Source organism: Mytilus galloprovincialis, chromosome 14 (genome assembly GCF_965363235.1).
Source record: "Mytilus galloprovincialis chromosome 14, xbMytGall1.hap1.1, whole genome shotgun sequence".
Taxonomy (NCBI): domain Eukaryota; kingdom Metazoa; phylum Mollusca; class Bivalvia; order Mytilida; family Mytilidae; genus Mytilus; species Mytilus galloprovincialis.
In genome coordinates, this window is record NC_134851.1 from 20,896,743 (window position 1) to 20,920,991 (window position 24,249).

Sequence of the window (24,249 nt, forward strand, 5' to 3'; positions counted from 1 at the left end):
ATAAAATTAAAAAAAGGGGTCACTGTTTATTTACGCTCACAGTCTGCCTTCGAAAGAAGCATACTTTTTTGTACAGGTCCTTTTTTTCTGTTAAAATAATAGGAGAAATAGAGGTAATATTGAAATAAAAAAAAGAACTGAATTACAGAAATCGCTCAAATTTTACAATAGTTTAGTTAAAGTACAGTTTATTTGTAAATCATAATAAAAAATATAGGTCACCGATGAGTTAAAAAAGATATTTCAGTTTTAATGCCATAAAAAATAGCATTTTTGCACCAAATTTAAAGGAAGATAATTTGGAGCTTTTTCAATGATATATACATTTTAAAAGTCATCTGGGGCCAACACAAATTGATTTTTATGATTGATTTTTGTACCACACGATAAAGTAACAACTAATAAAGGAAATCAATAAAATTTGTAATGAAAAACAAATGTTTATTTTTTTCTTAAATTTTGATACACTGGAGCCTCCTTAGATAAGATTTGTTTCCTTTTGGGAAAAAAAGTCATTATTATAACATATTCTATTTTTGAGTTGGTAATTTTTATTATTTTGTATTTCAGCCCCAGTAACCATGCTTGTTGTACAACGTCTTGTCAAAGGGCATCAGCAGGAGTGGTTTGTTCCAGTGACGTACAGGAAACATGCACTGCAGAGTCTGTGTGCACATATCCTTTTTATGCCAGAAAAAAAGAAATTGTGTGTTTTAAATGCATATTTTTATTATGAATTATTAGCTGTCAGAGTTTCAACTTAAAATCTTCTTCAAGATTAATTAGTAAACTTCTATAGGAAATGGAGTTTATTTAATGGAAAAGTATGTATTACTGTGCCTAACCGATCACCTTTGGGGTATTATAATACCTACAGTGTTACCTGGATAAAAAATTGTCAACACAATTTGTCCATTTAAATTATACAATAGGTATTGTGAGAGCTATAATCAACAGGTGGTCATTTAACTAGCTGTAGATTTACCTGGTTGTTTAAATTGACAGAGTTAATTTAAATGACTGATAGCTAGCTTGCTTTCCTCATGTCCAATGTCCTGAATGGACTATTCTATTTAGGTCTGGGACATTTTACATTTAATACACAATTTGTTCTTTCTTATAAAGATAATTATTGTAAAATTTTTGTTTTGCTAACAATCACAAATAAATCGTTGCTGGTAAATCCCACTTTCATAATGAAGAATAAAGCACTGAAACTTCTATTCACTAAGCCATTTGTACTTTTTTTGATATATTGAAAATAATTTTTTCACAGTAATTCCAATTGAAGAAGATCCTGAATATTAAATGAAACTTAGCATCACTACTATTCCATTTCAGGAATCATATTAAATATAACATGAAAATATATCCCATTAGAAAACACCAAGCCACACATAATTCATCTTGTAGAATAATTCACAATTAGATGGGCTATCCAAAAAAATCCATTTCACAAACACTTTAATTCCATATCAGGAATCAGAAACTTAAAATATATCCCACATTAAAACACCATGAAGCAAACATATTTCTCCATTTTTTATAAACTAAATTCACTGCTTGAACTTCCATCTTCACTGTAAAGAGACACAAAAAGAAATGGCTTAAAATGTCCCATCTCTAAATAGAATAGTCTATTCAGGACATTGGTCATGATACATGAGGAAAGCAAGCTAGCTATCAGTCATTTAAATTTTACCTTTTAGTGATTTTTTTTCACTGGGATGTTAAATGACCACCTGTTGATGAGCTCTCACAATACCTATCATACAATTTAAATGGACAAGTTGTGTTGACAATTTTTTATCCAGGTAACACTGTAGGTATTATAATACCCCAAAGGTGATCGGTTAGGCACAGTAATAGTAAGCAGTCTTTAATAGTCTGCTACTTGTTTTAACTAGTACATTAAAAATTCAGCTTGTTATGTCAGTCTTTTAAAAAAAAAGGAAAATAACAAAAATATCAAAATCCCTCAGTCTTGGTTTATACCATGGCTTTGTAAGTTTCTTTTCATCAGCAATATCAATCAATATGAAATGTTCCTTAACTTATTCACTGGCAGTAGTTTGATTTGTCCACAAGGGGCCAACAAACCACTAGGAGCCTCTTGTCTAGATGGGTAAGTTGGATCAATCTATTTTCAATTTTCTAAATGTTTTTTTTTTTTAAACGGTTTTGATTTTATGTGTCAGTCAGGCAGTGGGGCAAACATGACAAACTAAAACCTGAAACAGTGGAATAACAGCACAAAATAAGAACCTTAAAAAAATGCTTGAAATTAAACATATTGAAAATTTAATTCACAACTTTTCTACAAAGTATCAATTTAAGAAAGTACTATTTTTTCTGTTTTTTTCGACATAAATACATGTAGTATCAAAGTATTATATTAAAAAATCAATTTTAAATGGTTAGTGTCCATTGATAATCTTTTTGTGCACTAAGAAATGTTTTCTGAATAATACCAAATTGCACTGTTTGTACGGTATTCAAGCATGAAAGGGTATGTGAGTTTACATTACTAATAACCCATAACACCGAAACACAGAATGAATTCTTGATTTTATATTAAATCTTAAATGTTTCTTTGAAAATATTAATTTTGTACAATGTGTTCATGTGTAGAGCTCATTATTCGTCATGTTTCATACACATTTGGAAATAATCAAATCAAGACAACATTTTAAAATCATTTTAAAAAATATTTTGTTCATGGTTAAATGTTCATTATGATTTTTCATGCACAAACTTCTTCTATCAATCTCCATAATGTCACTGCATAGGCAATTTTGCGTTAGACAGTGTTGGGGGAGGGTATTGTCATCTTGAACTATATCCAATTTTTTATTTGAGAGGACAGTGTGATGGGTTGGGAATTGTAATCTTAATTGTACTTTATCCAATTTTGTATTTCAGTGCACAGTGTAATGGGTCAGGGAATTGTTATCTTGAACTAGATCCAATTTTGTATTTTAGGGGTCAGTGTGATAGGTCAGGGAACTTGCAATCTTGAACTATATCACATTTTGTATTCTAGAAGACAGTGTGATGGTTTCAGATAATTGTAATCTGGAACTATATTCAATTTTGTATTTAAGTGGACAGTGTGATGGTTTCAGATAATTGTAATCTTGAACTATTTTCAATTTTGTATTTAAGTGGACAGTGTGATGGATTGGGAACTTGTAAAGCCTATTGTGAAGCTCGTGGTTTACAGTCATGTGTCTGTGGTGACGGTAAGTTTAGTACACTTTTATTGATTTTCTTGAAAAAGAGCGTGGGATAGAATATTCAAAACAAGCTTTGATTGGCATTTGTCTTTTTTACTCACTCATATAAATCTTCCGATTTAAACAGAAAAAGTAATAATATTTATAAAAAGTGTAATACTTATAATAATGATACTTATCACAGATTTTCTACCAGTAATATTATAGGGTTATTGCATGAATATTGGGGAATATTGTCCCGAGTAGAATTTTATATTGCACGAACTTGCGGGTGCGATATATGTTCTACAAGGGACAATATTCACCAATATTCATGCAATAACCCTTTTATTGTATAGCAATATAATATTTTAACGTAAAAATTAATTTAAACTAAGATTTTGTCGTTAATGACGTCATGAATTTTTAAGATTTATTGCACTAGTGCAAGATTGGAATTTATTGCACCTAACTTTTGGTTATTTAATGTGGGAGATATTATATTGTTATGCAATAATAATAGTTATTATGGTTATGAAATAATCGTAACAATTTATCAGAATAGTAGTAATAAAAATAATCATAAAAATAATAGTTAATGTTAATAATAATAATAACCATAAAAAATTCTACCAATATTAATATGTTAACCCTTACCGAACGGTGACCGTCATATGAAAGGCTTACTGTCAAATTACCATTATTTGGCTATAATGGTTCTCCATACTTTAGAGATCAAATGTTAGATATCTATTTTGAAGTTGATGAATGTACCCTTAATTAGTAGCTATTTATTGTCATGTTTCTCATGTTAAAGATGCATTTTGAGCTTTGTTGTTTTGTGGTCCCTGGGGTGCACTCTACACGCATACTACAGTACTATACATCTGTCAGCATCCTTTGGTCTTTCTGGTCAAGAAAAAAGATGAAAAATCGTCAAAATTGACACTTTTGGAACCTGATGACCAACTGTGAGGCAAATTTTATTCAAGTAACAACTGAAATGTTTTTTCTTCATTCTCCAAAATTGGTTATTGAGAAAATAATCAAATCCACAGTACTGAAAATAAGTAATAATTAAGAACTCTATTATATTACTGTAGATTGATGAATTTTCAAATGATAAGATTTATTCTGATATTATTTTCAGATTTTAATGGTGGTATATTGTTTGACATTGAAAAGATCTTGCTTTTTGCTTATTGTTGAAGGCAATTGAATGTGACCTACAGTTGCTAACATCTATGTCATTGGTGGTCCTTGGAGGATAGTTGTCTTTTTGGCAATTATACCACATCTCTATTTTAATAGGTGTAATACCAACATTGTTTTCCCCTATTAGTCTTTTTTAAAGGAGTAGGTCTGATATTTAGGGCCAATTTTGGCCTCAAAGTTCAGATTCATCTGATGAAAGATTTTGGACACTTTTTAAACACTAAAGTGTCTACTCCAGTTGATTCAATTGGTTTAAGTGAAAGATTTGAACTGATTTGTCATTAAATACTCTCAAATTCAAGATTAAATATGAAAACTCTATGAAATATACCATTATACAGTATAGCAGGTTATAGTTGCAGGGTGTAAATTTTCGCTTATTTTCACATAATTTAATTTTGATGTAACGTGTCTTCTGATTGGCTGACATTATGAGCCCATAGACATAATTTAGTCATGTGACCGTGACGTCATCAACGTTTTTTCATGGTTATCTACGGTTTAAAATGGAATTTAGAATTAAATTATAAGAAATGACTGTAATATTTTTTCTGTCTATTCGAAATAACATAAAAAATGTGGTGCACACTGTTAAATAACCCGCTACGCGCGTTATTCAGTGTGCACCAAATTTTTTATGTTACTTCATAAACAGAAAAAATATTACAGTCATTCCTTAAATATAGAACAAACTTGCCAAAATAAATTCTGCTAATTTAAAAGTGCACATGCGAAGGTATTGTTAAAAGTTTTGAATCCGCCAAAATAATAACCCCCAAAATAATTTGTAAACCTTATTCTATGAAAATTGCGAAATAACCTGCTATACGGTATATCACTTTTCAGATGGTTTTAATCAAAAATGAAAGTGCCTGTATCCCTGTTCATTCTCAACCCTTATATATGCTTTTTTTTATCATCAAATACAACTTAAAATTAAATTTTAAGAATGAACATAAAGGCGGCTTCTTCCATTTCAGATGGAAACCATCCACAAAATTAACCAAAATGGTAAAATTTCGAAGATTTCAGTAATTTAGCATGACTTAATGATGCTAGTACCCCAAACATGTGCATTGTATTGTCAAAAACAGACCATATTTATGTAACACAAGTATTCTTTCCAATAATTGGCACAAATTATAAATGAGAAGATGTGGTATGATTGCCAATTAGACAACTGTCCACAAGAGACCAAAATGACACAGACATTAACAACTATAGGTCAACTTGTGTAAAGTTTTCATTTTAACAATTTTGCTGAACTGCTATATTTTTGGGCCAAAAAGGGGTTTTACTTGGCCTACTCCTTCAATCTTCCATGCAGAGTTATCGGCCCTTTCTCTCTCTCACATGTTTTGGGACTACTTTTATGAAGTTAGCAGAGATTGAGAGAAAGGACCGATAACTTGAAAGTTTTATCCTGTCCAGTACCACAGACAAAATTTCACAGCACATTTCATTGCATATAAGATAATAACCAACCCTTGAAGTTAACCAATCAAATTTCGACCACTTTCTTTCCTGTTTTAAAACGAGCTTTAGTTTCCTTGTATCCTAAAGTTTCAAAATATTTTAAAGAAACACCAAATAAAAAAGAATGGTGCTTTGAAACACCCAAGATATATGATAATCACTCAAGATTTTTTTTTTACTGCAATGAAATGTATGAGTGTTTTTCTTCAACTGTCAAATTCAATGGAATATTTTTGTCCACCCTTTTTTGTATGCATCCAGATGTGATGTACTATGATTTGGTGGTATTATACCTTTTACAACTTTTAAGCAGAATTGCAACTTAAGCATGTTAAGGAATTTTAGAATGTTTTAGTAAAATAAGAGGTAGCAGGTAACAATTGTACAACCTACAAATTAATAAATCAGCATTTGTGCAAATTTTCTTGTCTTGCATACTATTTAAATTGTAAAGTTTGAATTAGCTGTTTTCAAAATGATATACATGTCTGAACTAAAATAACGTTGTTAATGGTGTTTATTATTTGTTTGTAAATTTAAAGTTTGTAGTGTATTTTCATGGATTTATTAGCAACAAGAATAACATAATTCTAATGCTTATTTGACATGCAAAGCTTTTTTGATTGTATGAGGTCTGCTGACTATGCAGTATGGGCTTTGCTCATTGTTGAAGGCCGTACGGTGACCTATAGTTGTTAATGTCTGTGTCATTTTGGTTTTTTGTGGATAGTTGTCTCATTGGCAATCATACCACATCTTCTTTTTTATATTGTCAATTCAACAATTAAGTTAAAGTCAGCAAAATTGCACAATATTTATTTAGACCATTTTACAGTAATGCAAACAGTAAACTGCATTAACAAAGTCAACTCTTTATACACACTACTGTCATTTCTAAATTTGAAAGAACATGGCAGACATATTTATTCAAATGGTAGACAACTCTATTTAAATATTATTACATCTGCCAAATTGATATTCAAGTAAACGGCAAGCAAGACAAAAAATTATAATCTTGAAGTTGAATTGTAAGTAAAAATGAGATTTATTTCAAAATATAGTCAAGAAAATTAAGCTGTATCACACCATGTACCATAGTTGCAGCAAATTTCCCTTGAAAAAACAGTGAGGTATCTACATACAAACCCACTGTTTTATACAAAGCCTTCAATTGATTAACCAATTAAAAGTTTTGTTAACAGTGGTGTATACGTATACCTCATTCTTTTTCAAACGAAATGTTTACAAACTCCGGATCGCTTCTTTCTCCGAATTAATATTTCTTCGTGCAAATCTTCACATAGTATAATATATGAATTGTTTTCTAAAGATTCATTAAGATCCATGCATCTGTTTATGGGTGCTTACAAGTTTCACGTACAGACAGACAGACAGACTCACTAACGAAAGGGGGAAGGAAGGACTAACGGACAGACATAAAGACTGACCCGGTGATTTTTATATACCCCCGTCAACTTTGATTGATTGGAAAATAACAATGAAATAGAAACTAAAATGGGACTTTTATTCAATTTTATTAATACGTTTTTAATCATCACACGCATGTTCGAAAATATAACGAAATCGCACTTTATAATAACCACACAAAATAAATTACTTCCTTGTAATCGGCACCAGCATAAATTTATAGTAAACATAAGTATCACCTCAATATATAATCCCAAACATATTTTAATCCCACAATAAGCATTTCATTTACTTTTGAGTTCCAAAGTGAAACACGCATCCACTAAAATTACTGTGCGCACCGTGACATGGCATATTAATATTTGATATTACGTCGGTTTCATTCTCAGAAGTCACGGAAGGAGAGGTCACGGTTTCACATCTCATTTTTTTAACGGGTATCGCCTCCGGTTCCAAAACATTTGAAATATCTTTGAGCATATACTCAGCAGCCCTTTTGTACTTCCTTACACTTTCGACCGACCTGTGCCCAGTTCTGTACATGATTTCTTGCTCTGGTATTCCAGCTTGGTACAACGTTGTCACGGTTGTGGCACAAGTACGTTTTCCTGAGTGATTCGTGAAATATCCCTCAACGCCTGCGTCAGCACACATGGTTTTCATGATGGAGGAAAGCTTGTTTACACCAATAGGTTGCTCACCAAATTTTACACCATTTTTCGAATCTAACGGTCTTCTGTAAAAACAATTTCCTTTTAAACTGCCGACCAACTGGAAGTAGTATTCGTAAATCTCATAAAGTTCATCATTCTGGAAGTGTGTTTGATGTTCTTGGCGGATAAATGGCGTTGGTTTAGTCCACCTTCAATAAAAAAAATTAGAAAAGTAAACATTGATATAGTTCATTAAGATATATATATCTACTTTCCAAGTCAGTAGTCTATAACCGCCAGGGGCGGATCAAGCCATTTTAAAAAAGGGAGGTTCCTAACCCAGGACAAAGGGGGTGGGGGGGGTGTTCCAATTACATGTCCCCATTCAAATGCATTGATCGTCCAAAAAAAAGGGGGGGGTTCCAACCCCCGGAACCCCCCCCCCCCCCCCCCCTCTGGATCCGCGCCTGACCGCAGTCATCGATTAAATTCACAAAAAAATCCAACAAATTAAGAGTGCATTTCTTTCTAACACAAACGATGCAAACGGCTAAGCGCGCACATGTTTTGATCATTTCTTTCAAACATACGTTTGCAAAGTTTGCATAACCTTTGACAAACTATGAAAACGATAAAAATGCGTCTGTAGTTTGTCGTTTGTCAGTACAAACGCTACATTTGTTTCTTCGTACTACAACCTGATTAAACGATGTTTCTACGTTTTTAAAAGTCTGTTTACCAACAACATGTGCATGCCTTATTGAAAGTTCAAACGGGGTCAGTAAAGAATTATTAAACGATGTATTTGTTTCTACTTTTGTAGCGTTTAGAAAACAACAACAAACGCGACACAACGTTTACAAATTTGGGTTAGAAAGAAATGCGGCCTAAATAAAAAAAACAATGAATATTGTTGTCGAGCTATTTGTGAAAATTGTATCATAGGCACTTGTCTCAGAATTTGTTTCCTTTTCTACCTTAATATAAGATTTAGGTAAATTGTATATAGGGAAACAAAATTCTGAGACAAGTGTCTGTGGGTTGTATAGGGGTTTAAGGGATATTGATGATTTGCCATTTTTATTTTAGGAATACAGATTATTTTATATTTTATTTAAAAGGATATTGATCAATTTGCTTCTGAAATTTGATGTATACTAACTTGACGATTTTTTTTTAGAGATATGGGATATTTCTTTATAAGTTAAAGGGATATGGATTATTGGTGCCCCTCCTGCATACAACCGTATGTTTTATAATTGAATTTGCTTGAAAATGCATAAGGATTTTTATTTGTTTTATGACAATCTCATTCTGCCAGGTGGGGGGGGGGGGGTGGGGGGTAGACGAATTCGGTCTTAATATGATAAAATCACCTTTATAACATTGTTTTATTCGGAATTGTAACAGCAAAATCGTAGTGAAAAATGCATTTCCTGATAGCTTACTGTTTACCTTGCATAAACTTGTGTAAAATGTATTTCAGTATTTATCTTCTAAATAACAACTCGTTAAATGGATACAAAGGGATAATCTATAAAGTTTCTTCCATTTCTGACGAAAACGAATACGAATGAGAAAGTTTTATTTTGCTTGATTTACATATAACAATACAAACATAATATAAAATAACATAAACACAACATTAAACACACAAACATGCAGACAAGATATATAACAGCAAACTTTAAGGCACATTAAAAAACATGCAAAGCACTACTAAAATACATATCTAAAACCACAAATGTGCTATTTTGATACTTTAAAGATTCTTTGCATTAATACGAAAAATATGTGAAAAAGTAAGATCCTTCCAAAACCTTGTGTTCATTCATAAAAAAGATGAACTCGTCCGCGTGCTCACTGGATGTCAATTAAATTATACTGTATAAACGTGTGTAAATAAATAGAAATGTAATAGGTAAAGTTGAAAATTTATATCCATGTCCAATTGAACTGTGGGAAATTGAATAACAATGACCAGTCCAAATCAAAATAAGTACTAGGGGGTAAATTGGGCTTGGAGATAATGACGTATTTTATTTTATGATTTTTTTGTAATAACAACCGAAAAATAATTGACAAAATTTAACTTTTTAACATAGTTTTCAGATCATTCATTAGTGTACTAAGTATAATCCAATATAAGGTTTGGGCTGCAAAGTCAACAAAACTATTGACTTTTTACAGAAGTTTTGTCTTTTTAAAAGGGCATGAAGGGTGTCTTTTTGAAAAATATTACATCTATTCATAGCAAAATAATTTCTAAAAATAAAGCAAAAAAACAACATTCTAGTTTAAATACTGCATTTATATAATTGGCATTGTGATAAACAGCCTCTAAGTGAACCATAATATAGCAAACACCGAACTTGTAACGCACTATAGATACTAATTGTTAGCATAAACAGATAAATATATGAATCCCACCGGCACACCTGTACCTACTTTTAACCGAAGTGACCCCCCATCCCCACCCCTGGCTCATTCACCCGATTAAAATTACAGTACGAGGTTATTTTATCATCACTAGGAATATTTTTGTAGTTACCAATACTGTTTATAATTTATTTACCACATACTCTATAATTTAAATTAAAAAAAAATTTAAGGGACCGACCACTGATCTAACCTATACAATGTGTGTGATTTGGGGGGAAAGGGGGGATAATTAGGTGTTTTTCATTTTTTTTTCTTTTTAAAATTTAACCTTTTTGTTACTCAAGTTTATTTCCCAATAATTGGCAGGTTTTTTGTTTGTCTTATTTTTCAAAAACATACATGTACATGCGACAAACGAATACCGCGAAGTATGTAAACTATCAAGCGCCTTCTCAAGCTGTTCAATAACATTTTCAGGAGTTATTTCAACCTCCATTTAATCGAAACTACCCGGCGTGTCTATCATTTTATCCATCTCCGCGTTGACCTCATACATGTCCATAACTTGACTCAAACTTAAATCTTCTAGCTTCTCAACTGCGGTGTTTTCATTTTCTATATCATTGCAAATTTGAGACAAAGTAACATCATCGACAGTGTTGTCCAAGTGTGCCTCTAAAAAATCTATCTCCGTCACGTCCATCATAGTGTAGGTTATGTGCCACGAATGCACGGGCCTAATAACCTTTACTCATTTTATTTACCCTATATGAAAAACGATTGGCCAGTATGTAGATACACCATGGACAGGACAAAAAAAAATACTGGGCAGCGAATGCACGGGATCTATTGTTTTCTAAAACCAACCATGGCACATATTATTTACCCTAATGAAAAACGATTGGTCAGTATGAAGATACACGATGGGTAGGACTAAAACACCCTCGAAAGCAGAGCTTTCTCGTGCATTTAGTCCCACCCATAGTGTATCTACATACTAACCAACAGTTTTTCATAGGGTAACTAATACATATAAATTAGAGTTTTCTGTAGTATCAACTTTTTTTGCGTTTCTTGAGGTATCCATATGTATCAGTGTACTAATTTGAGGATTCTTCCAATGGTTATTGTACTTATTTGCATATATGGAATGATGTGATATTTGATAATGAATTTTATAACATTTTGTTGTTGTCTCATATGCATGCAAGCAATCTATTTTTTTCTAATTTGTCTCCCAGTCAATTCCTGTCTCATGATACTTTTTTTACAACTTATTTTCTAATTCTACCTGAATTGTTCATCAATGTCGAATTATAAGCCAACGTATCCTTACACTTCCATGTTTTGAAAGATTAAAACGATAAGAAAGAAAAAAATAGGAAATGTGGTATGACTGCTTTGAGACAACTATATATTATAAATATCCATGAAAGTTTAAATGAAGTGGATGTATGCAACTGTAGGCAATTGTAGGGCCTTCAACAATGAGAAAAACATGTACCCTATGGTTGGCTATAAAAGGCTGACATAAAAAATATGAAACGATTCATTTGAGGAAACTTAACAGCCCAGAATGTATAACAAAACAGTTTGCGAAAAAAAATATGACAGACATTAACCAATGACAACCACTGAACTACAGGCTCATTACTTTGGACAGGCACATAATTAAGAATGTTAGTGTAAAATAAAACACATTTTCCTTATGATTTAAAGCATTCAACTTAAACAATTTATATTTAGTGTTTTTAATTGATCCTGAAATATTTTATCCTACAGCTGGTGATTCCTGTAAAAGATGCTGTAGAAGTGCTTCAACAACAAATACCTGTACAGCAGTAAACCAGACAGCATTCCATCAAGATGGACGACCATGTACTGTGGGATATTGCAGACAGGTATTACTTTATATATATCATTACATTGAGAATGGAAATGGGGTATGGGTCAAAGAGACAACAACCTGACCATAGAACAGACAACAGCAGAAGGTCACCAACAGGTCTTCAACACAGCCGAGAAATTCCGGCACCTGACTTGGGACAGGTGCAAAAATGCGGCAGGGTTTAACATGTATATGAGATCTCAACCATAACCCTTTACCTCTAGCTGATGTAGAAAAGTAAACTCATAACAATACGCACATTTAAATTCAGTTCAAGAGAAGTCTAGAACTCTACTAGTTACAATGTATATAGAGTGGACAGTAGAAAGAGCATGGAATATTTTATGATTTTTATTTTTTTTTAAATTTGAAAATGTTCCTCCCCCTCCCCAGTTTTAAAAATGTCCCATTTTGAAGATCAATTTGATGCACTGCTCTCTATGTCTTGGTCTTGAGCAATTTTGAATTAATAAGCAATGTTGCTATTCCTCGATTGTCTTTTTTTCTGAATTTCAGGTGAGACATATTTCTGTGTCATCAATTTGTTGAACTTTGTATTAAGCAATAAAAAAAATATATATAATTGGGAATATGTATCATTCAACTAAGGTGCATGCTTTCATAATTTGGTAAATCAATCAAAACATTGTTTTATTTCAGGGAACCTGTATAAACTCTGACCCTAGCTACATATCCAGATTCTTTGATTTGATTGATCAAATAAGCTTTGATTTTATTGGTAAGTATAAGTACAGAAATAATCATAAGACACATTTAAGATTAAATCACAAAAATAAATCGATGATGAGTTAAAAAAAATCATTTTCTATGTCCTTTCCCCCTTATCTTACACAATTGCAACCATAACATGGAAACAGCTGTTTTTTTATCACTTTTTTGTCGAGCCTGCAACTTTTGTTAGGGATAGTGATCCGGCGGTGGCGGCGGCATTAGCTAATTTCTTAAAAGCTTTATATTTTAGAAGGTAGAAGACCTGGATGCTTCATACTTTGTATATAAATGCCTCATGTTACGAAGTTTTGGTCAGTCACATGTCCAATGTCCTTGACCTCATTTTTATGGTTCAGTGACCACTTGAAAAAAAAGTTCAGATTTTTTGTAAAGTTGAATTCTCTCTTATTATAAGTAGTAGGATAACTATATTTGATATGTGCGTACCTTGCAAGGTCCTCATGTCTGTCAGACAGTTTTTACTTGACCTCGACCTCATTTCATGGATCAGTGAACAAGGTTAAGTTTTGGTGGTCAAGTCCATATCTCAGATACTATAAGCAATAGGGCTTGTATATTCGGTGTATGGAAGGACTGTAAGGTGTACATGTCCAACTGGCAGGTGTCATCTGACCTTGACCTCATTTTCATGGTTCAGTGGTTATAGTTAAATTTTTGTGTTTTGGTCTGTTTTTCTCATACTTTATGCAATAGGTCTACTATATTTGTTGTATGGAATGATTGTAAGGTGTACATGTCTAGTGGGCAGATGTCATGTGACCTTGACCACATTTTCATGGTTCAGTGGTCAAAGTTAAGTTTTTGAGTTTTGGTCTTTTTATCTAATACTATATGCCATAGGTCAACTATATTTGGTGTGTGGAAATATTTTATGATCTTTATGTCAGTCGCACAGGTTTTATTTGACTGTGACCTCATTTTCACGGTTCATTGCACAGTGTTAAGTTTTTGTGTTTTGGTCTATTTTTCTTAAACTATAAGTAATACGTCAACTATACATGTTGTATAGAAGCATTGTTAGCTGTACATATCTGCCTGGCATAGTTTATTTGACCTTGACCTCATTTTCAAGGTTCATTGGTCTTTGTTTAGTTATCTTGGTTAATGTTAAGTTTAAGTGACAGTTGTAATAAAGCTTAGCTTTATACTTAGGACTATGAACATAATATGAATGATTAGTATAGAAGGCGAGACATTTCAGCATGTGCACTCTTGTCTTTAAAGGACAAGGTATGATAAGGCCTGTTTTTGGCCCCTATTTTCTCATTTTCAAACTCTGTTTGTAAAAGCTAACTATCACGTTAAAATATTCCCTTATGGTTGAAGTTTGTTTGGCTGAACTTCAAAACCATTATTTTTCAGAAAATGGGTGAGGTAAGGGGGGCTGAAGAGCATCAAAGCGGAAGGAAAAATTATGAATTTTGTTCATTGTTTCTTAAAATTTAATAGGGTGTGCCTACATGACCCAGAGAAAATTATGTCAATTTAGACAGCAAAAACAGTGCTGCTGACAATCAAATAAAAAAAAATTTGGTCACGTTGGCGCAGGCATTTAAAAACTAAAAAAATGTTGTACAAAACACATGAAAAGTAAAAAATAATTACAATATTTGAATAATAACAGAAAGTTTACCCCCTCACCTCACCCAGGTGCTAAAATTAATGGTTTGAAGTTCATCCTAACAAATTTCAAGCATTAGGAAATATTTTAACATAATAAGTAGCTTTCAAAAACAGAATTTGAAAAATGAGAAAACAGGGGGGGGGGGCAAAAAACAGGCCGTATCGTACCTTGTCCTTTATTATTATTTCTAAACTTGCTAACTGTAAAACCTTTTTTTTTAAACTTATAAAAGCATAAGAATTACAGCATAATTAATGTTTTAAAGCTTTAATGTTTTAACACTTTGAACATTTTTATATTTTTCCAACAGCTGAAGCGTTTAAAACCAACATGGTAGCATTTATACAGGTGTTCTCTTTACTTATCTGGGTACCACTCAGTTGTGTAGTTTGGTGTAGGGTAAGTAAAATTACTTACAATGTTAATGCAAAGAAAACTAGTTACATTGAAACCTGTCTAAACCATATCTTTCATAAATTGAAAACTTATCTAAACCAGTCAAAAAAAGAAGATGTGGTTTGATTGCCAATGACACAAAATGACACAGAAATTAACAACTATTTGTCACCATAAGGCTTTCAACAATGACAAAAGCACATACCACATAGTCAGCAATAAAAGGTCCAGAAATGACAAATGTAAAACGAGAAAACAAGAAAAACTGAGGGCATAAATTAATTTATGGACAAAATAATAAACACAAAACAAATATGTTTTAATCATGTTCTTAAGTCTAGTCTTAACAAATGGTATACATTGTGAACTTGAGTAAACCAAAAAACAGTGAAAACCAAACAAAAATCTTAAGTCCAAAAGAGGTTAGGTTTCACTGTACAATTCAACCTGTTGTATTGGTAACCTCTTTCAAGTGGAATTACATCTGGTTACTTCACTTTATTCTTCATTCCTGAAAGGTTTAAAGGATTATAACCTGAGGGGCCTGATGGGTTATTTTCATTCTTCGTGATTGACGAATTTTCGCTATCATGATCTGTTTTTCTACAGATTTTTTTTGATGATCCGTTTTTCTACAGATTTTTTTTTATATCTTTTCGTGATCCGTGATCATGGAAATATTTTTTCTGTGAATCGTGATTGACAAAATATCAACTTGTGAGTCGTGATGAGACCCGCCCCCCATCAGGCCCCTCACCTATGTTTATGATGACATTTGATGCAATTGGCAAAAACCTTCCTAAACTTGAAAAATTTGACATTTAAGCGTTATGTGTCCATTAAATTTGCACAGCATATAATTGCCGAAAATTATTCATTAGTGAACCAACTCCTTTTAAAATAAAATTGATAATGAAACTTACATTTTATACCTGTCTACAAGTTTAGGACCCCAAGGTTATAAACAGTTGAAACTGGTATCATTATTTGTTGTTACAAGTGATCCGCTTCTCTGATAGGGTCTTTAATTATCCTCAAAATTAGGTCATTTAATTTTAAATAGAAAAGGCCAGTCAACATTTTGATTTATTAAATGTTTATGTGACCACAATTTGCAATGTTAACATAAGTTTCAGGATAAAAAAAATAATTTAACAGAAAGACGAAATTTGTAAAATCTTGATAAATAAAATCCATTAGCATTTATTAAATCAGATATGATTACTCTAACCATTCTACTGTTCAAATACTGACATGAATAAGTCTCTGAAAGAAAAAACACCTTGAATTATGATTAATTTGTTCTAAGAAAGATAACTCAATTATCATTTTTCCTATTCCTTGAAGACCTAATCAAAATCTGTCTCCATCTACCTCAGTTTAGGACATAAAAGTTTGGTGCAATAACATTACAGTGTTAATTTAGTTTTCTCCATTATTGTAGTCTTTTATTTTTATACAAATATTTGTTTACCTATTGACTTTAATCATATTTTGTGCTAATTATAACACTGCTTTGTTTATAAACCAAAATAAGGACGTCATTTGAGAATTGAATATTGATATGTTGACATGATATGTTTAGAAACCAAAATAAGGATGTCATATAAGAATTGAATATTGATATGTTGACAAGATATGTTTACAAACCAAAATAAGGACGTCATATAAGAATTGAATATTGATATGTTGACATGATATGTTTACAAACCAAAATAAGGACATCATATAAGAATTGAATATTGATATGTTGACAAGATATGTTTACAAACCAAAATAAGGACATCATATAAGAATTGAATATTGATATGTTGACAAGATATGTTTACAAACCAAAATAAGGACATCATATAAGAATTGAATATTGATATGTTGACATGATATGTTTACAAACCAAAATAAGGACATCATATAAGAATTGAATATTGATATGTTGACATGATATGTTTACAAACCAAAATAAGGACATCATATAAGAATTGAATATTGATATGTTGACATGATATGTTTACAACCCAAAATAAGGACGTCATATAAGAATTGAATATTGATATGTTGACATGATATTAAGGTGGTTCCTAACACTACAGGGAGATAACTCTGTAAAGTCAGCTAAACGTTTTAATTACATTGTGTTGTAAAAGGAATATTAAGCTTCTCAATGATAAAAATTGGTGTTTGTCAAACTGCTATATAACCAGTGTTTTGACAATTTTTCTGACAAAACGGTTGGTTCAAAAATTTTTAAATTTTTATATTTTTGTAAAAGGGTCAAAGTAAATAATTTGACAAAATTGAATAAAAATTAAACGAGCCAAATTAATTTTCCTGAAAGTGTTGGGTACCACCTTAAAATGTCTAATTATATGTTTAGTTTTATCAGAGTTTGAATTATCTTTGGTTTTCCTTTCAGGATAAGAGAAGTCAAAAATGGTCTAGAAATGAATTAAACATTAAGAAAAGAGAAGTAAGTATTGACAGACTACATATAAAACTCACTAAAACAAATGGTGGATATCTTTTTACAAAGAAATATCAATTTAACAATGCATTCATCTCTCATCAAGTTACTGTTGACAAATACTCTTATATTCTTACACGCAATGAGATTTTTATGTCATTTTCTTAAATACTTTAGCATCATAATTTCATTTGTATCAAGCTACATTGACAATACTTCACAGTGTGTTTTGCTTACACATTCATAGCTCATCCATTTCTTGTTTACCAAATATTTTTAAATGGGGTATAGTTATTCACAGTTCAAATTTCTTTTAACTGGGTAAACGTTTTTATTAATCCGTTCAAATTTATGTCCAATTTGTATAAGCAATATCAATAAAGGCTGTGACAACTAAAACAGATCAAAAAGCGAGAAAGAAAATTTGACCCAAAACATGACACATTTCATTTTGGTGTCTATTTGTTGAATAACTTTTTTGAAAGTAGGCCAGATCTAGAGTTATACAGGCTGTTTTTCAAAGCCAATTAGTTTCAATCTATGAAGCTTACCAAAATAAATGGAGACGTTGAGACAGCATCTCTTCAATACCATGAGAAAAGATTAAATTGTAATGACAACAAATAAAATCTATGTCAATTCGGTAATAATTTTCAATGTTTTTTGTCGAGCCTGCAACTTTTGTTGCAGAAAGCTCGACATAGGGATAGTGATCCGGCGGCGGCGGCTACGGTGGCGGTGTTAGCTAACTTCTTAAAAGCTTTATATTTTAGAAGGTGGAAGACCTGGATGCTTCATACTTTGTATATAGATGCTTCATGTTACGAAGTTTCCGTCAGTCACATGTCCAATGTCCTTGACCTCATTTTCATGGTTCAGTGACCACTTGAAAAAAAAGTTCAGATTTTTTGTAATGATGAATTCTCTCTTATTATAAGTAATAGGATAACTATATTTGATATGTGCGTACCTTGCAAGGTCCTCATGTCTGTCAGACAGTTTTCACTTGACCTCGACCTCATTTCATGGATCAGTGAACAAGGTTAAGTTTTGGTGGTCAAGTCCATATCTCAGATACTATAAGCAATAGGGCTTGTATATTCGGTGTATGGAAGGACTGTAAGGTGTACATGTCCAACTAGCAGGTGTCATCTGACCTTGACCTCATTTTCATGGTTCAGTGGTTATAGTTAAATTTTTGTGTTTTGGTCTGTTTTTTTCATACTATATGCAATAGGTCTACTGTATTTGTTGTATGGAATGATTGTAAGGTGTACATGTCTAGCGGGCAGATGTCATGTGACCTTGACCTCATTTTCATGGTTCAGTGGTTATAGTTAAATTTTTGTGTTTTGGTCTGTTTTTTTCATACTATATGCAATAGGTCTACTATATTTGTTGTATGGAATGATTGTAAGGTGTACATGTCTAGCGGGCAGATGTCATGTGACCTTGACCTTATTTTCATGGTTCAGTGGTCAAAGTTAAGTTTTTAAGTTTTGGTCTATTTATCTAATACTATATGCCATAGGTCAACTATATTTGGTGTATGGAAATATTTTATGATCTTTATGTCAGTAGCGCAGGTTTCTTTTGACCATGACCTCATTTTCACGGTTCATTACACAGTGTTAATTTTTTGTGTTTTGGTCTATTTTTCTTAAACTATAAGTAATAGGTCAACTATATATGTTGTATAGAAGCATTGTTAGCTGTACATGTCTGCCTGGCATGGTTTATCTGACCTTGACCTCATTTTCATGGTTCATTGGTCTTTGTGTAGTTATCTTGGTTAATGTTAAGTTTATGAGACAGTTGTAATAAAGCTTTATACTTAAGACTATCAACATAATATCAATGATTAGTATAGAAGGCGAGACATTTCAGCGTGTGCACTCTTGTTTTTATTACAGAACAGAAATTTAATGGTTGACCAAGATGGCCGTCCTATCAAAAGACCTGCAAAGAAGCCTCGTTCTGATAATCCTTACCTGTCGATGGAGCCGCGGTCACTCTCTGGAAGACCTTACAGCAGTCGTTCTCCGAGCACTAAACCAGGGAAATCTCAGAAAAACAAGGTCAAACCCAACAGAAGAAGAAAAGATGAGAACCATTTAAACATGTCAAGAGATTTAGATGGTGATAGTGTAGCGTAAACAGGGAGTTGATTTCAGATGAGGAGCAATTGATCATATAAATACCTTTGCCATTTGGAGCAATGTATAAAATTGTGGTACAGTAAAACCTGCTATCAAAGTCACTATCAAGGTCACCTCTATGAAGTCAAAACCTGTTTTTGTCAGGTCACTCTCTTCTTTTTCTTGTACATTTTTAACCTCAACTCAATATAGCCACCTCTCTTCTAAGTTCACTTTTCTCTGGTACTGAGAGGTTGTCCTTATATGTAGGTAGAACTTTATTGTAGTTTTGTTTCAATCTGTAGATAGGAAAACTTCTTATTATAGTGTCTGTTTAACTGCAAGAAGGTGCTTAAATCAAATATATTAAACCGGCAACTGAAAGCATACTATTTAATGTCCATTATTTATTTTATTTCTTAAGACCTGTTTGCTTGGCTTAGAATTAATGTGTCAGATGGATTAAATTCAAAGTTTTATTTAATGATTTATATTTTTTTTCACCAAAGGTAAAAATTCATGTTGATGCTGTTTGGAAAATTTGGTAAGGTAACTTTGATTAAGTTGGAATTAATAAAAATAATGTTTCCATTAACTCCAGAGTTACTGCCCTTGATTTTCTAATTGTATTATTTGAGGTCCCTTGATTAAAATGATATGGTGAAATTGAGTTCTCTGGAATCAAGAACATCCCACTTTAAACATAGACAAAGGAAAAAGATTTAATTGATATAGTAGAAATAATTGAATTAGCAGTTCATATTGTGTATTTGGATTTTTAGATATTGCCTTATTGTAATATTTTGCATTTTTCTTCATATTTCTTACGTCCAAGACTTATGTTGATTCTTTTGAAAATTATTCAATAAATTTGTGCAGCCATGGATACATCAGAACAGGAAAAAGTAATATTTCTCATGGCATTTCTCTTTTTTGGCATTGGGAATAAAATCTTTAATAAAGTTATTATGGATATAACTATTATTTTAATATGATGACATTTGTATGTGCAAGTTTTGTAGTGCTTGACAAACTATTATAATTCATTTATATTTTATCAAAATGTGATGTAAAAAGGTATATTTTCAAATTTCTCAGAGCCAAGGGACATAACTATTTACATTTGATTTTGTATTTCAAAACTGTATGCAAATTTATGTAGGACTGTTGTAACAGACATTAATTAACAGTTTGTTGTCAAGTCATTCAATTGTCCAAATTAATTTAGCTAACTTTAAATTAGCTGTCAGACAAAATTTTATTTTTTTGCCTGGCCTAATCTTTATTGCTTAATAGTGCTATACATTTATATGCCCACTTATTTGAATACTTGTGTACTAGTAATATCCTTTTTGTTCGGACTACCACTTCAAATTGCAATGGATATTCTTTGGTCATGTTGTCATTATTGTTCTTTTTTTTGTACTTGAACCATATATCGTTGTTTAATTTTTTAATTTGTGTTTCTTTTTCTATTTTATCTAATTAATATATTAAATGGAATAAAAGCGCATGGTCCACTTGTAGTAAAAGTTTATGACAGCCAATAGAATAGCAAACATTTAAGGCAGAAGTATTTTTTTCTCTTTTGTTTTACTGTACATTTGTCTGAGGCTATTTATATAGTAATGTGTGTATTTTTTTGTATTTGATAACTATTACTCATCCATGCCTTTAACTTGTTATTTTTCTGATACAATGTAGAGGGACCAAAACACTTTTTTTCATGACATTGGGTTCAGACCTATATTTTTGCAGGAATTTTGGAATGGGCCTATAATTTTGAGGTAATCAGGATTTAAGCCTATCGAGCTTAGAAATTGATGATTTTTTTTCGGATCTGAGGGAAAATGCTAAATACTTTTTTTTATGGAAAACAGGATGAAATCTCCTCCCACATCACCCCCTTATTGTATATTGCTTGTTTTGTTTTGTTTGTTTTGTTTTATTGATATTTATTTATATTTTTTTGATATTTTACAAGTGCATAATAGATATTGAAATATTAGGATTTAGTTAAATGAATAAGTCTGTAAATATTTCCTTATTTTGATAGAGAGCTCAATGATCAAATCAAAAATGTGATTTAAATTAAACAATTTATTCACAAAACTTTAATTATTTTTATAGTTAGTGTTGTAACTTAAACATATTTGCAATAGAAATACTCATAGCCTAACATTTTTAGGGTAACATTTTTTTTACATGATATTTGAATAATTATTTTCTTGATTTATTGAATCGTTTTCTTGGCTTAAAAAGTTTCTTTAAAAAAGATATATCTCCTATATTTATAATTAAGTTTCAATAAACAGCTTCAAGTTTTGTCTTTTCGCACACATTTTTTAATTTGGAGTTGTAAGAGAGAAACCTTGTTTTGTTGCATGTTATTCAAGCTATTACCATGTTTGTATTTCTTATCATATAAAAATAAAAGAAAACTACCAAAAGAGACGTGATTTTTACTGACACTTTCTTTCTAGACACAACTTTTATGTGGTACAAAATAAGTCATAATAAACATTTTTTATTGTTATGTATCGTTCCGTCCAGATAAAATGTGATATCTTCAATTTGTTCTTTTGTATTTTGATACATTTTTTTTAATGCATAATATGTATATTTGCATAGTTTTTTGAAAGTATATATTGTTAGATGTTGTCTGTCTAGTATTTTGTTATCTACATACATATCACAACCATTATATTGTCTTTTTATTTATTGTTAAAGAATGCAGCAAACTAATTTGAACTAAGAGTTGATATAAAATAAAATCAGGTAATTTTTTTGCATTAAGATAAGTGCAAATTTTATGCAAAATTTAGATTGTAAGATTTATAAAATATCATGAATATTCAAGGAGCTTAAACAGTTGAAGAAAAATTAATGTTTATGTGAATAGGCAGAGCTTAAAGACGTTTGCTCCTCTATTTTTTTAATTTTTGACAGATTTTCGGAATCCTCTGGTTTTATCCATGTATTGTCATTAAAAAGAATTGCCCACTAACCCCTATTTTTCTGTTCATAATTTTAAAACATAAAGTTTAAAAAGCCATATTTCAAAATCTTATAAAATCCTTGTTATTTTTTCATAGTTTTTGAAACAAAAAAGGTGCCAATGTTAAATGTATGAAAAATCTAGAGATAATTATTTCCCGCCAAATTTCCAATGGCTTATATCTTGAAAACAAGCACACGGACCCTCCATTTTTTTCTACTTTTTTAGTTTCTTAATTTATATACTTTCAATTCATAACAGTCTTTCAAAAAGCTTGTTATTTTTAAACACAGTAGCAAACATCCTTAAAGACATCTGTAGACTGATTCATCAAAGCTCTTTTCCAAAGGATTAATTGCAATACAAATTAAAGAAATCATTTAAACATTGTTGCTTGTTTAAAGTCAACATGTTTTATTTGGCCTTTCATGAATTTTTAGAATTTTTACTCTTAGGTTCAAATAATTCACCTTTGCCTTCAATCTAGGCTTTGTTGTGACATAATCAAATTAAGGAAGTTTGCTACTCAGTTTCAAAATAACTAGCTTTTTGTAACACTAGTATATATTGATATAGGATTGATAAAGGAACCAAAAAAGCAACAAATACATATAGGTCAGTGTGCTTGTTTTTGAGATATTAGCCATTGAAATTGGGGCCGAAAATGGTCTCTCTCTTGATTTTTCATAGATTTGACAAGTTTGTGTTCTCTAAAACTATTAAAAAATAATGAATGACAAGTGGACATTCTTAACATATAATATGATGGAGAGTGGTGAATAATTATGTTTGTTTTTTGTGTTGTCTCTCCACTCATGACTAGTTGATAACCATAGAATGTAAAATTCTTCCATTTACACCATCTTTCACCATTGTTTTACTTTTTCATGAATTACATATTTTCAGCAGACTCTTTGATGATATATGCATGTTTAAGTTTTGTCCAAACTCTTGAGAATGTCTACTGTAGTGCTCTGTTTGGAGTAGGGAGCAGTCCTTTAAAACATGGAAAATTACTTTGTTAAACAGATGAATTTTATATACATGTAAACTTTTTGTAATAATTTGTAGTATTAAAATTAATTTATAGTACAATGTCTTTTATGTAAATTTAACAAGGTTATAGGACTCTTTGCTACTATAAACTCAATGTATGATGAATGAACAAAAATGGGAGTTTATTTACTGAGATTTTCAGAAAAACTACATAAAGATATATGTATCAGATACCTGAATGCAAGTTCGCATTATTGCAAGACTCAACTAGTCACATTTTTTCCAAGTTATAAAAACATCACAATATTTTCTGACTGACGTTAGTGTATAATTTCTATAAGAAAATCAGAACTTTTCTTATAATGCAGAACATAGATTTGTCTCAGAAAACATGAGGTTCATCCAAAGATGGATAAATGATGATTTTTCTTATTTTTTTGCCCCACCTACCATAGTAGTGGGGCACTATGTTTTCTGGTCTTTGCGTTAGTTCATCCGTCTGTTCGTCAGACCATCTGTCCCTCTTCATGTTAAAGTTTTCAATTAAGGTAGTTTTTGAATCCCAATTTCAATTAAGGTAGATTTTTTACCCCAATTTCAAGGTACTTAGAACATATTCTTGTTGC

The 24,249-nt window shown here is 31.3% G+C and overlaps 1 protein-coding gene across 1 annotated transcript in view; it reads left to right on the top strand.

The window, feature by feature from the left end:
* Nucleotides 1-23,922, top strand: part of LOC143059392 (ADAM 17-like protease) — a 60,215-nt gene extending 36,293 nt beyond the window's left edge. Inside the window, exons 15-22 of the mRNA XM_076232883.1 lie at nucleotides 571-672; nucleotides 2,060-2,125; nucleotides 3,166-3,242; nucleotides 12,152-12,270; nucleotides 12,918-12,996; nucleotides 14,945-15,033; nucleotides 17,444-17,497; nucleotides 19,405-23,922. Of these exons, the coding sequence (XP_076088998.1) occupies nucleotides 571-672; nucleotides 2,060-2,125; nucleotides 3,166-3,242; nucleotides 12,152-12,270; nucleotides 12,918-12,996; nucleotides 14,945-15,033; nucleotides 17,444-17,497; nucleotides 19,405-19,647 (829 nt within the window). The 3' untranslated portion in view covers nucleotides 19,648-23,922. The remainder of the gene's footprint in view (nucleotides 1-570; nucleotides 673-2,059; nucleotides 2,126-3,165; nucleotides 3,243-12,151; nucleotides 12,271-12,917; nucleotides 12,997-14,944; nucleotides 15,034-17,443; nucleotides 17,498-19,404) is intronic.
* The last annotated feature ends 327 nt before the right edge of the window (nucleotides 23,923-24,249 follow it).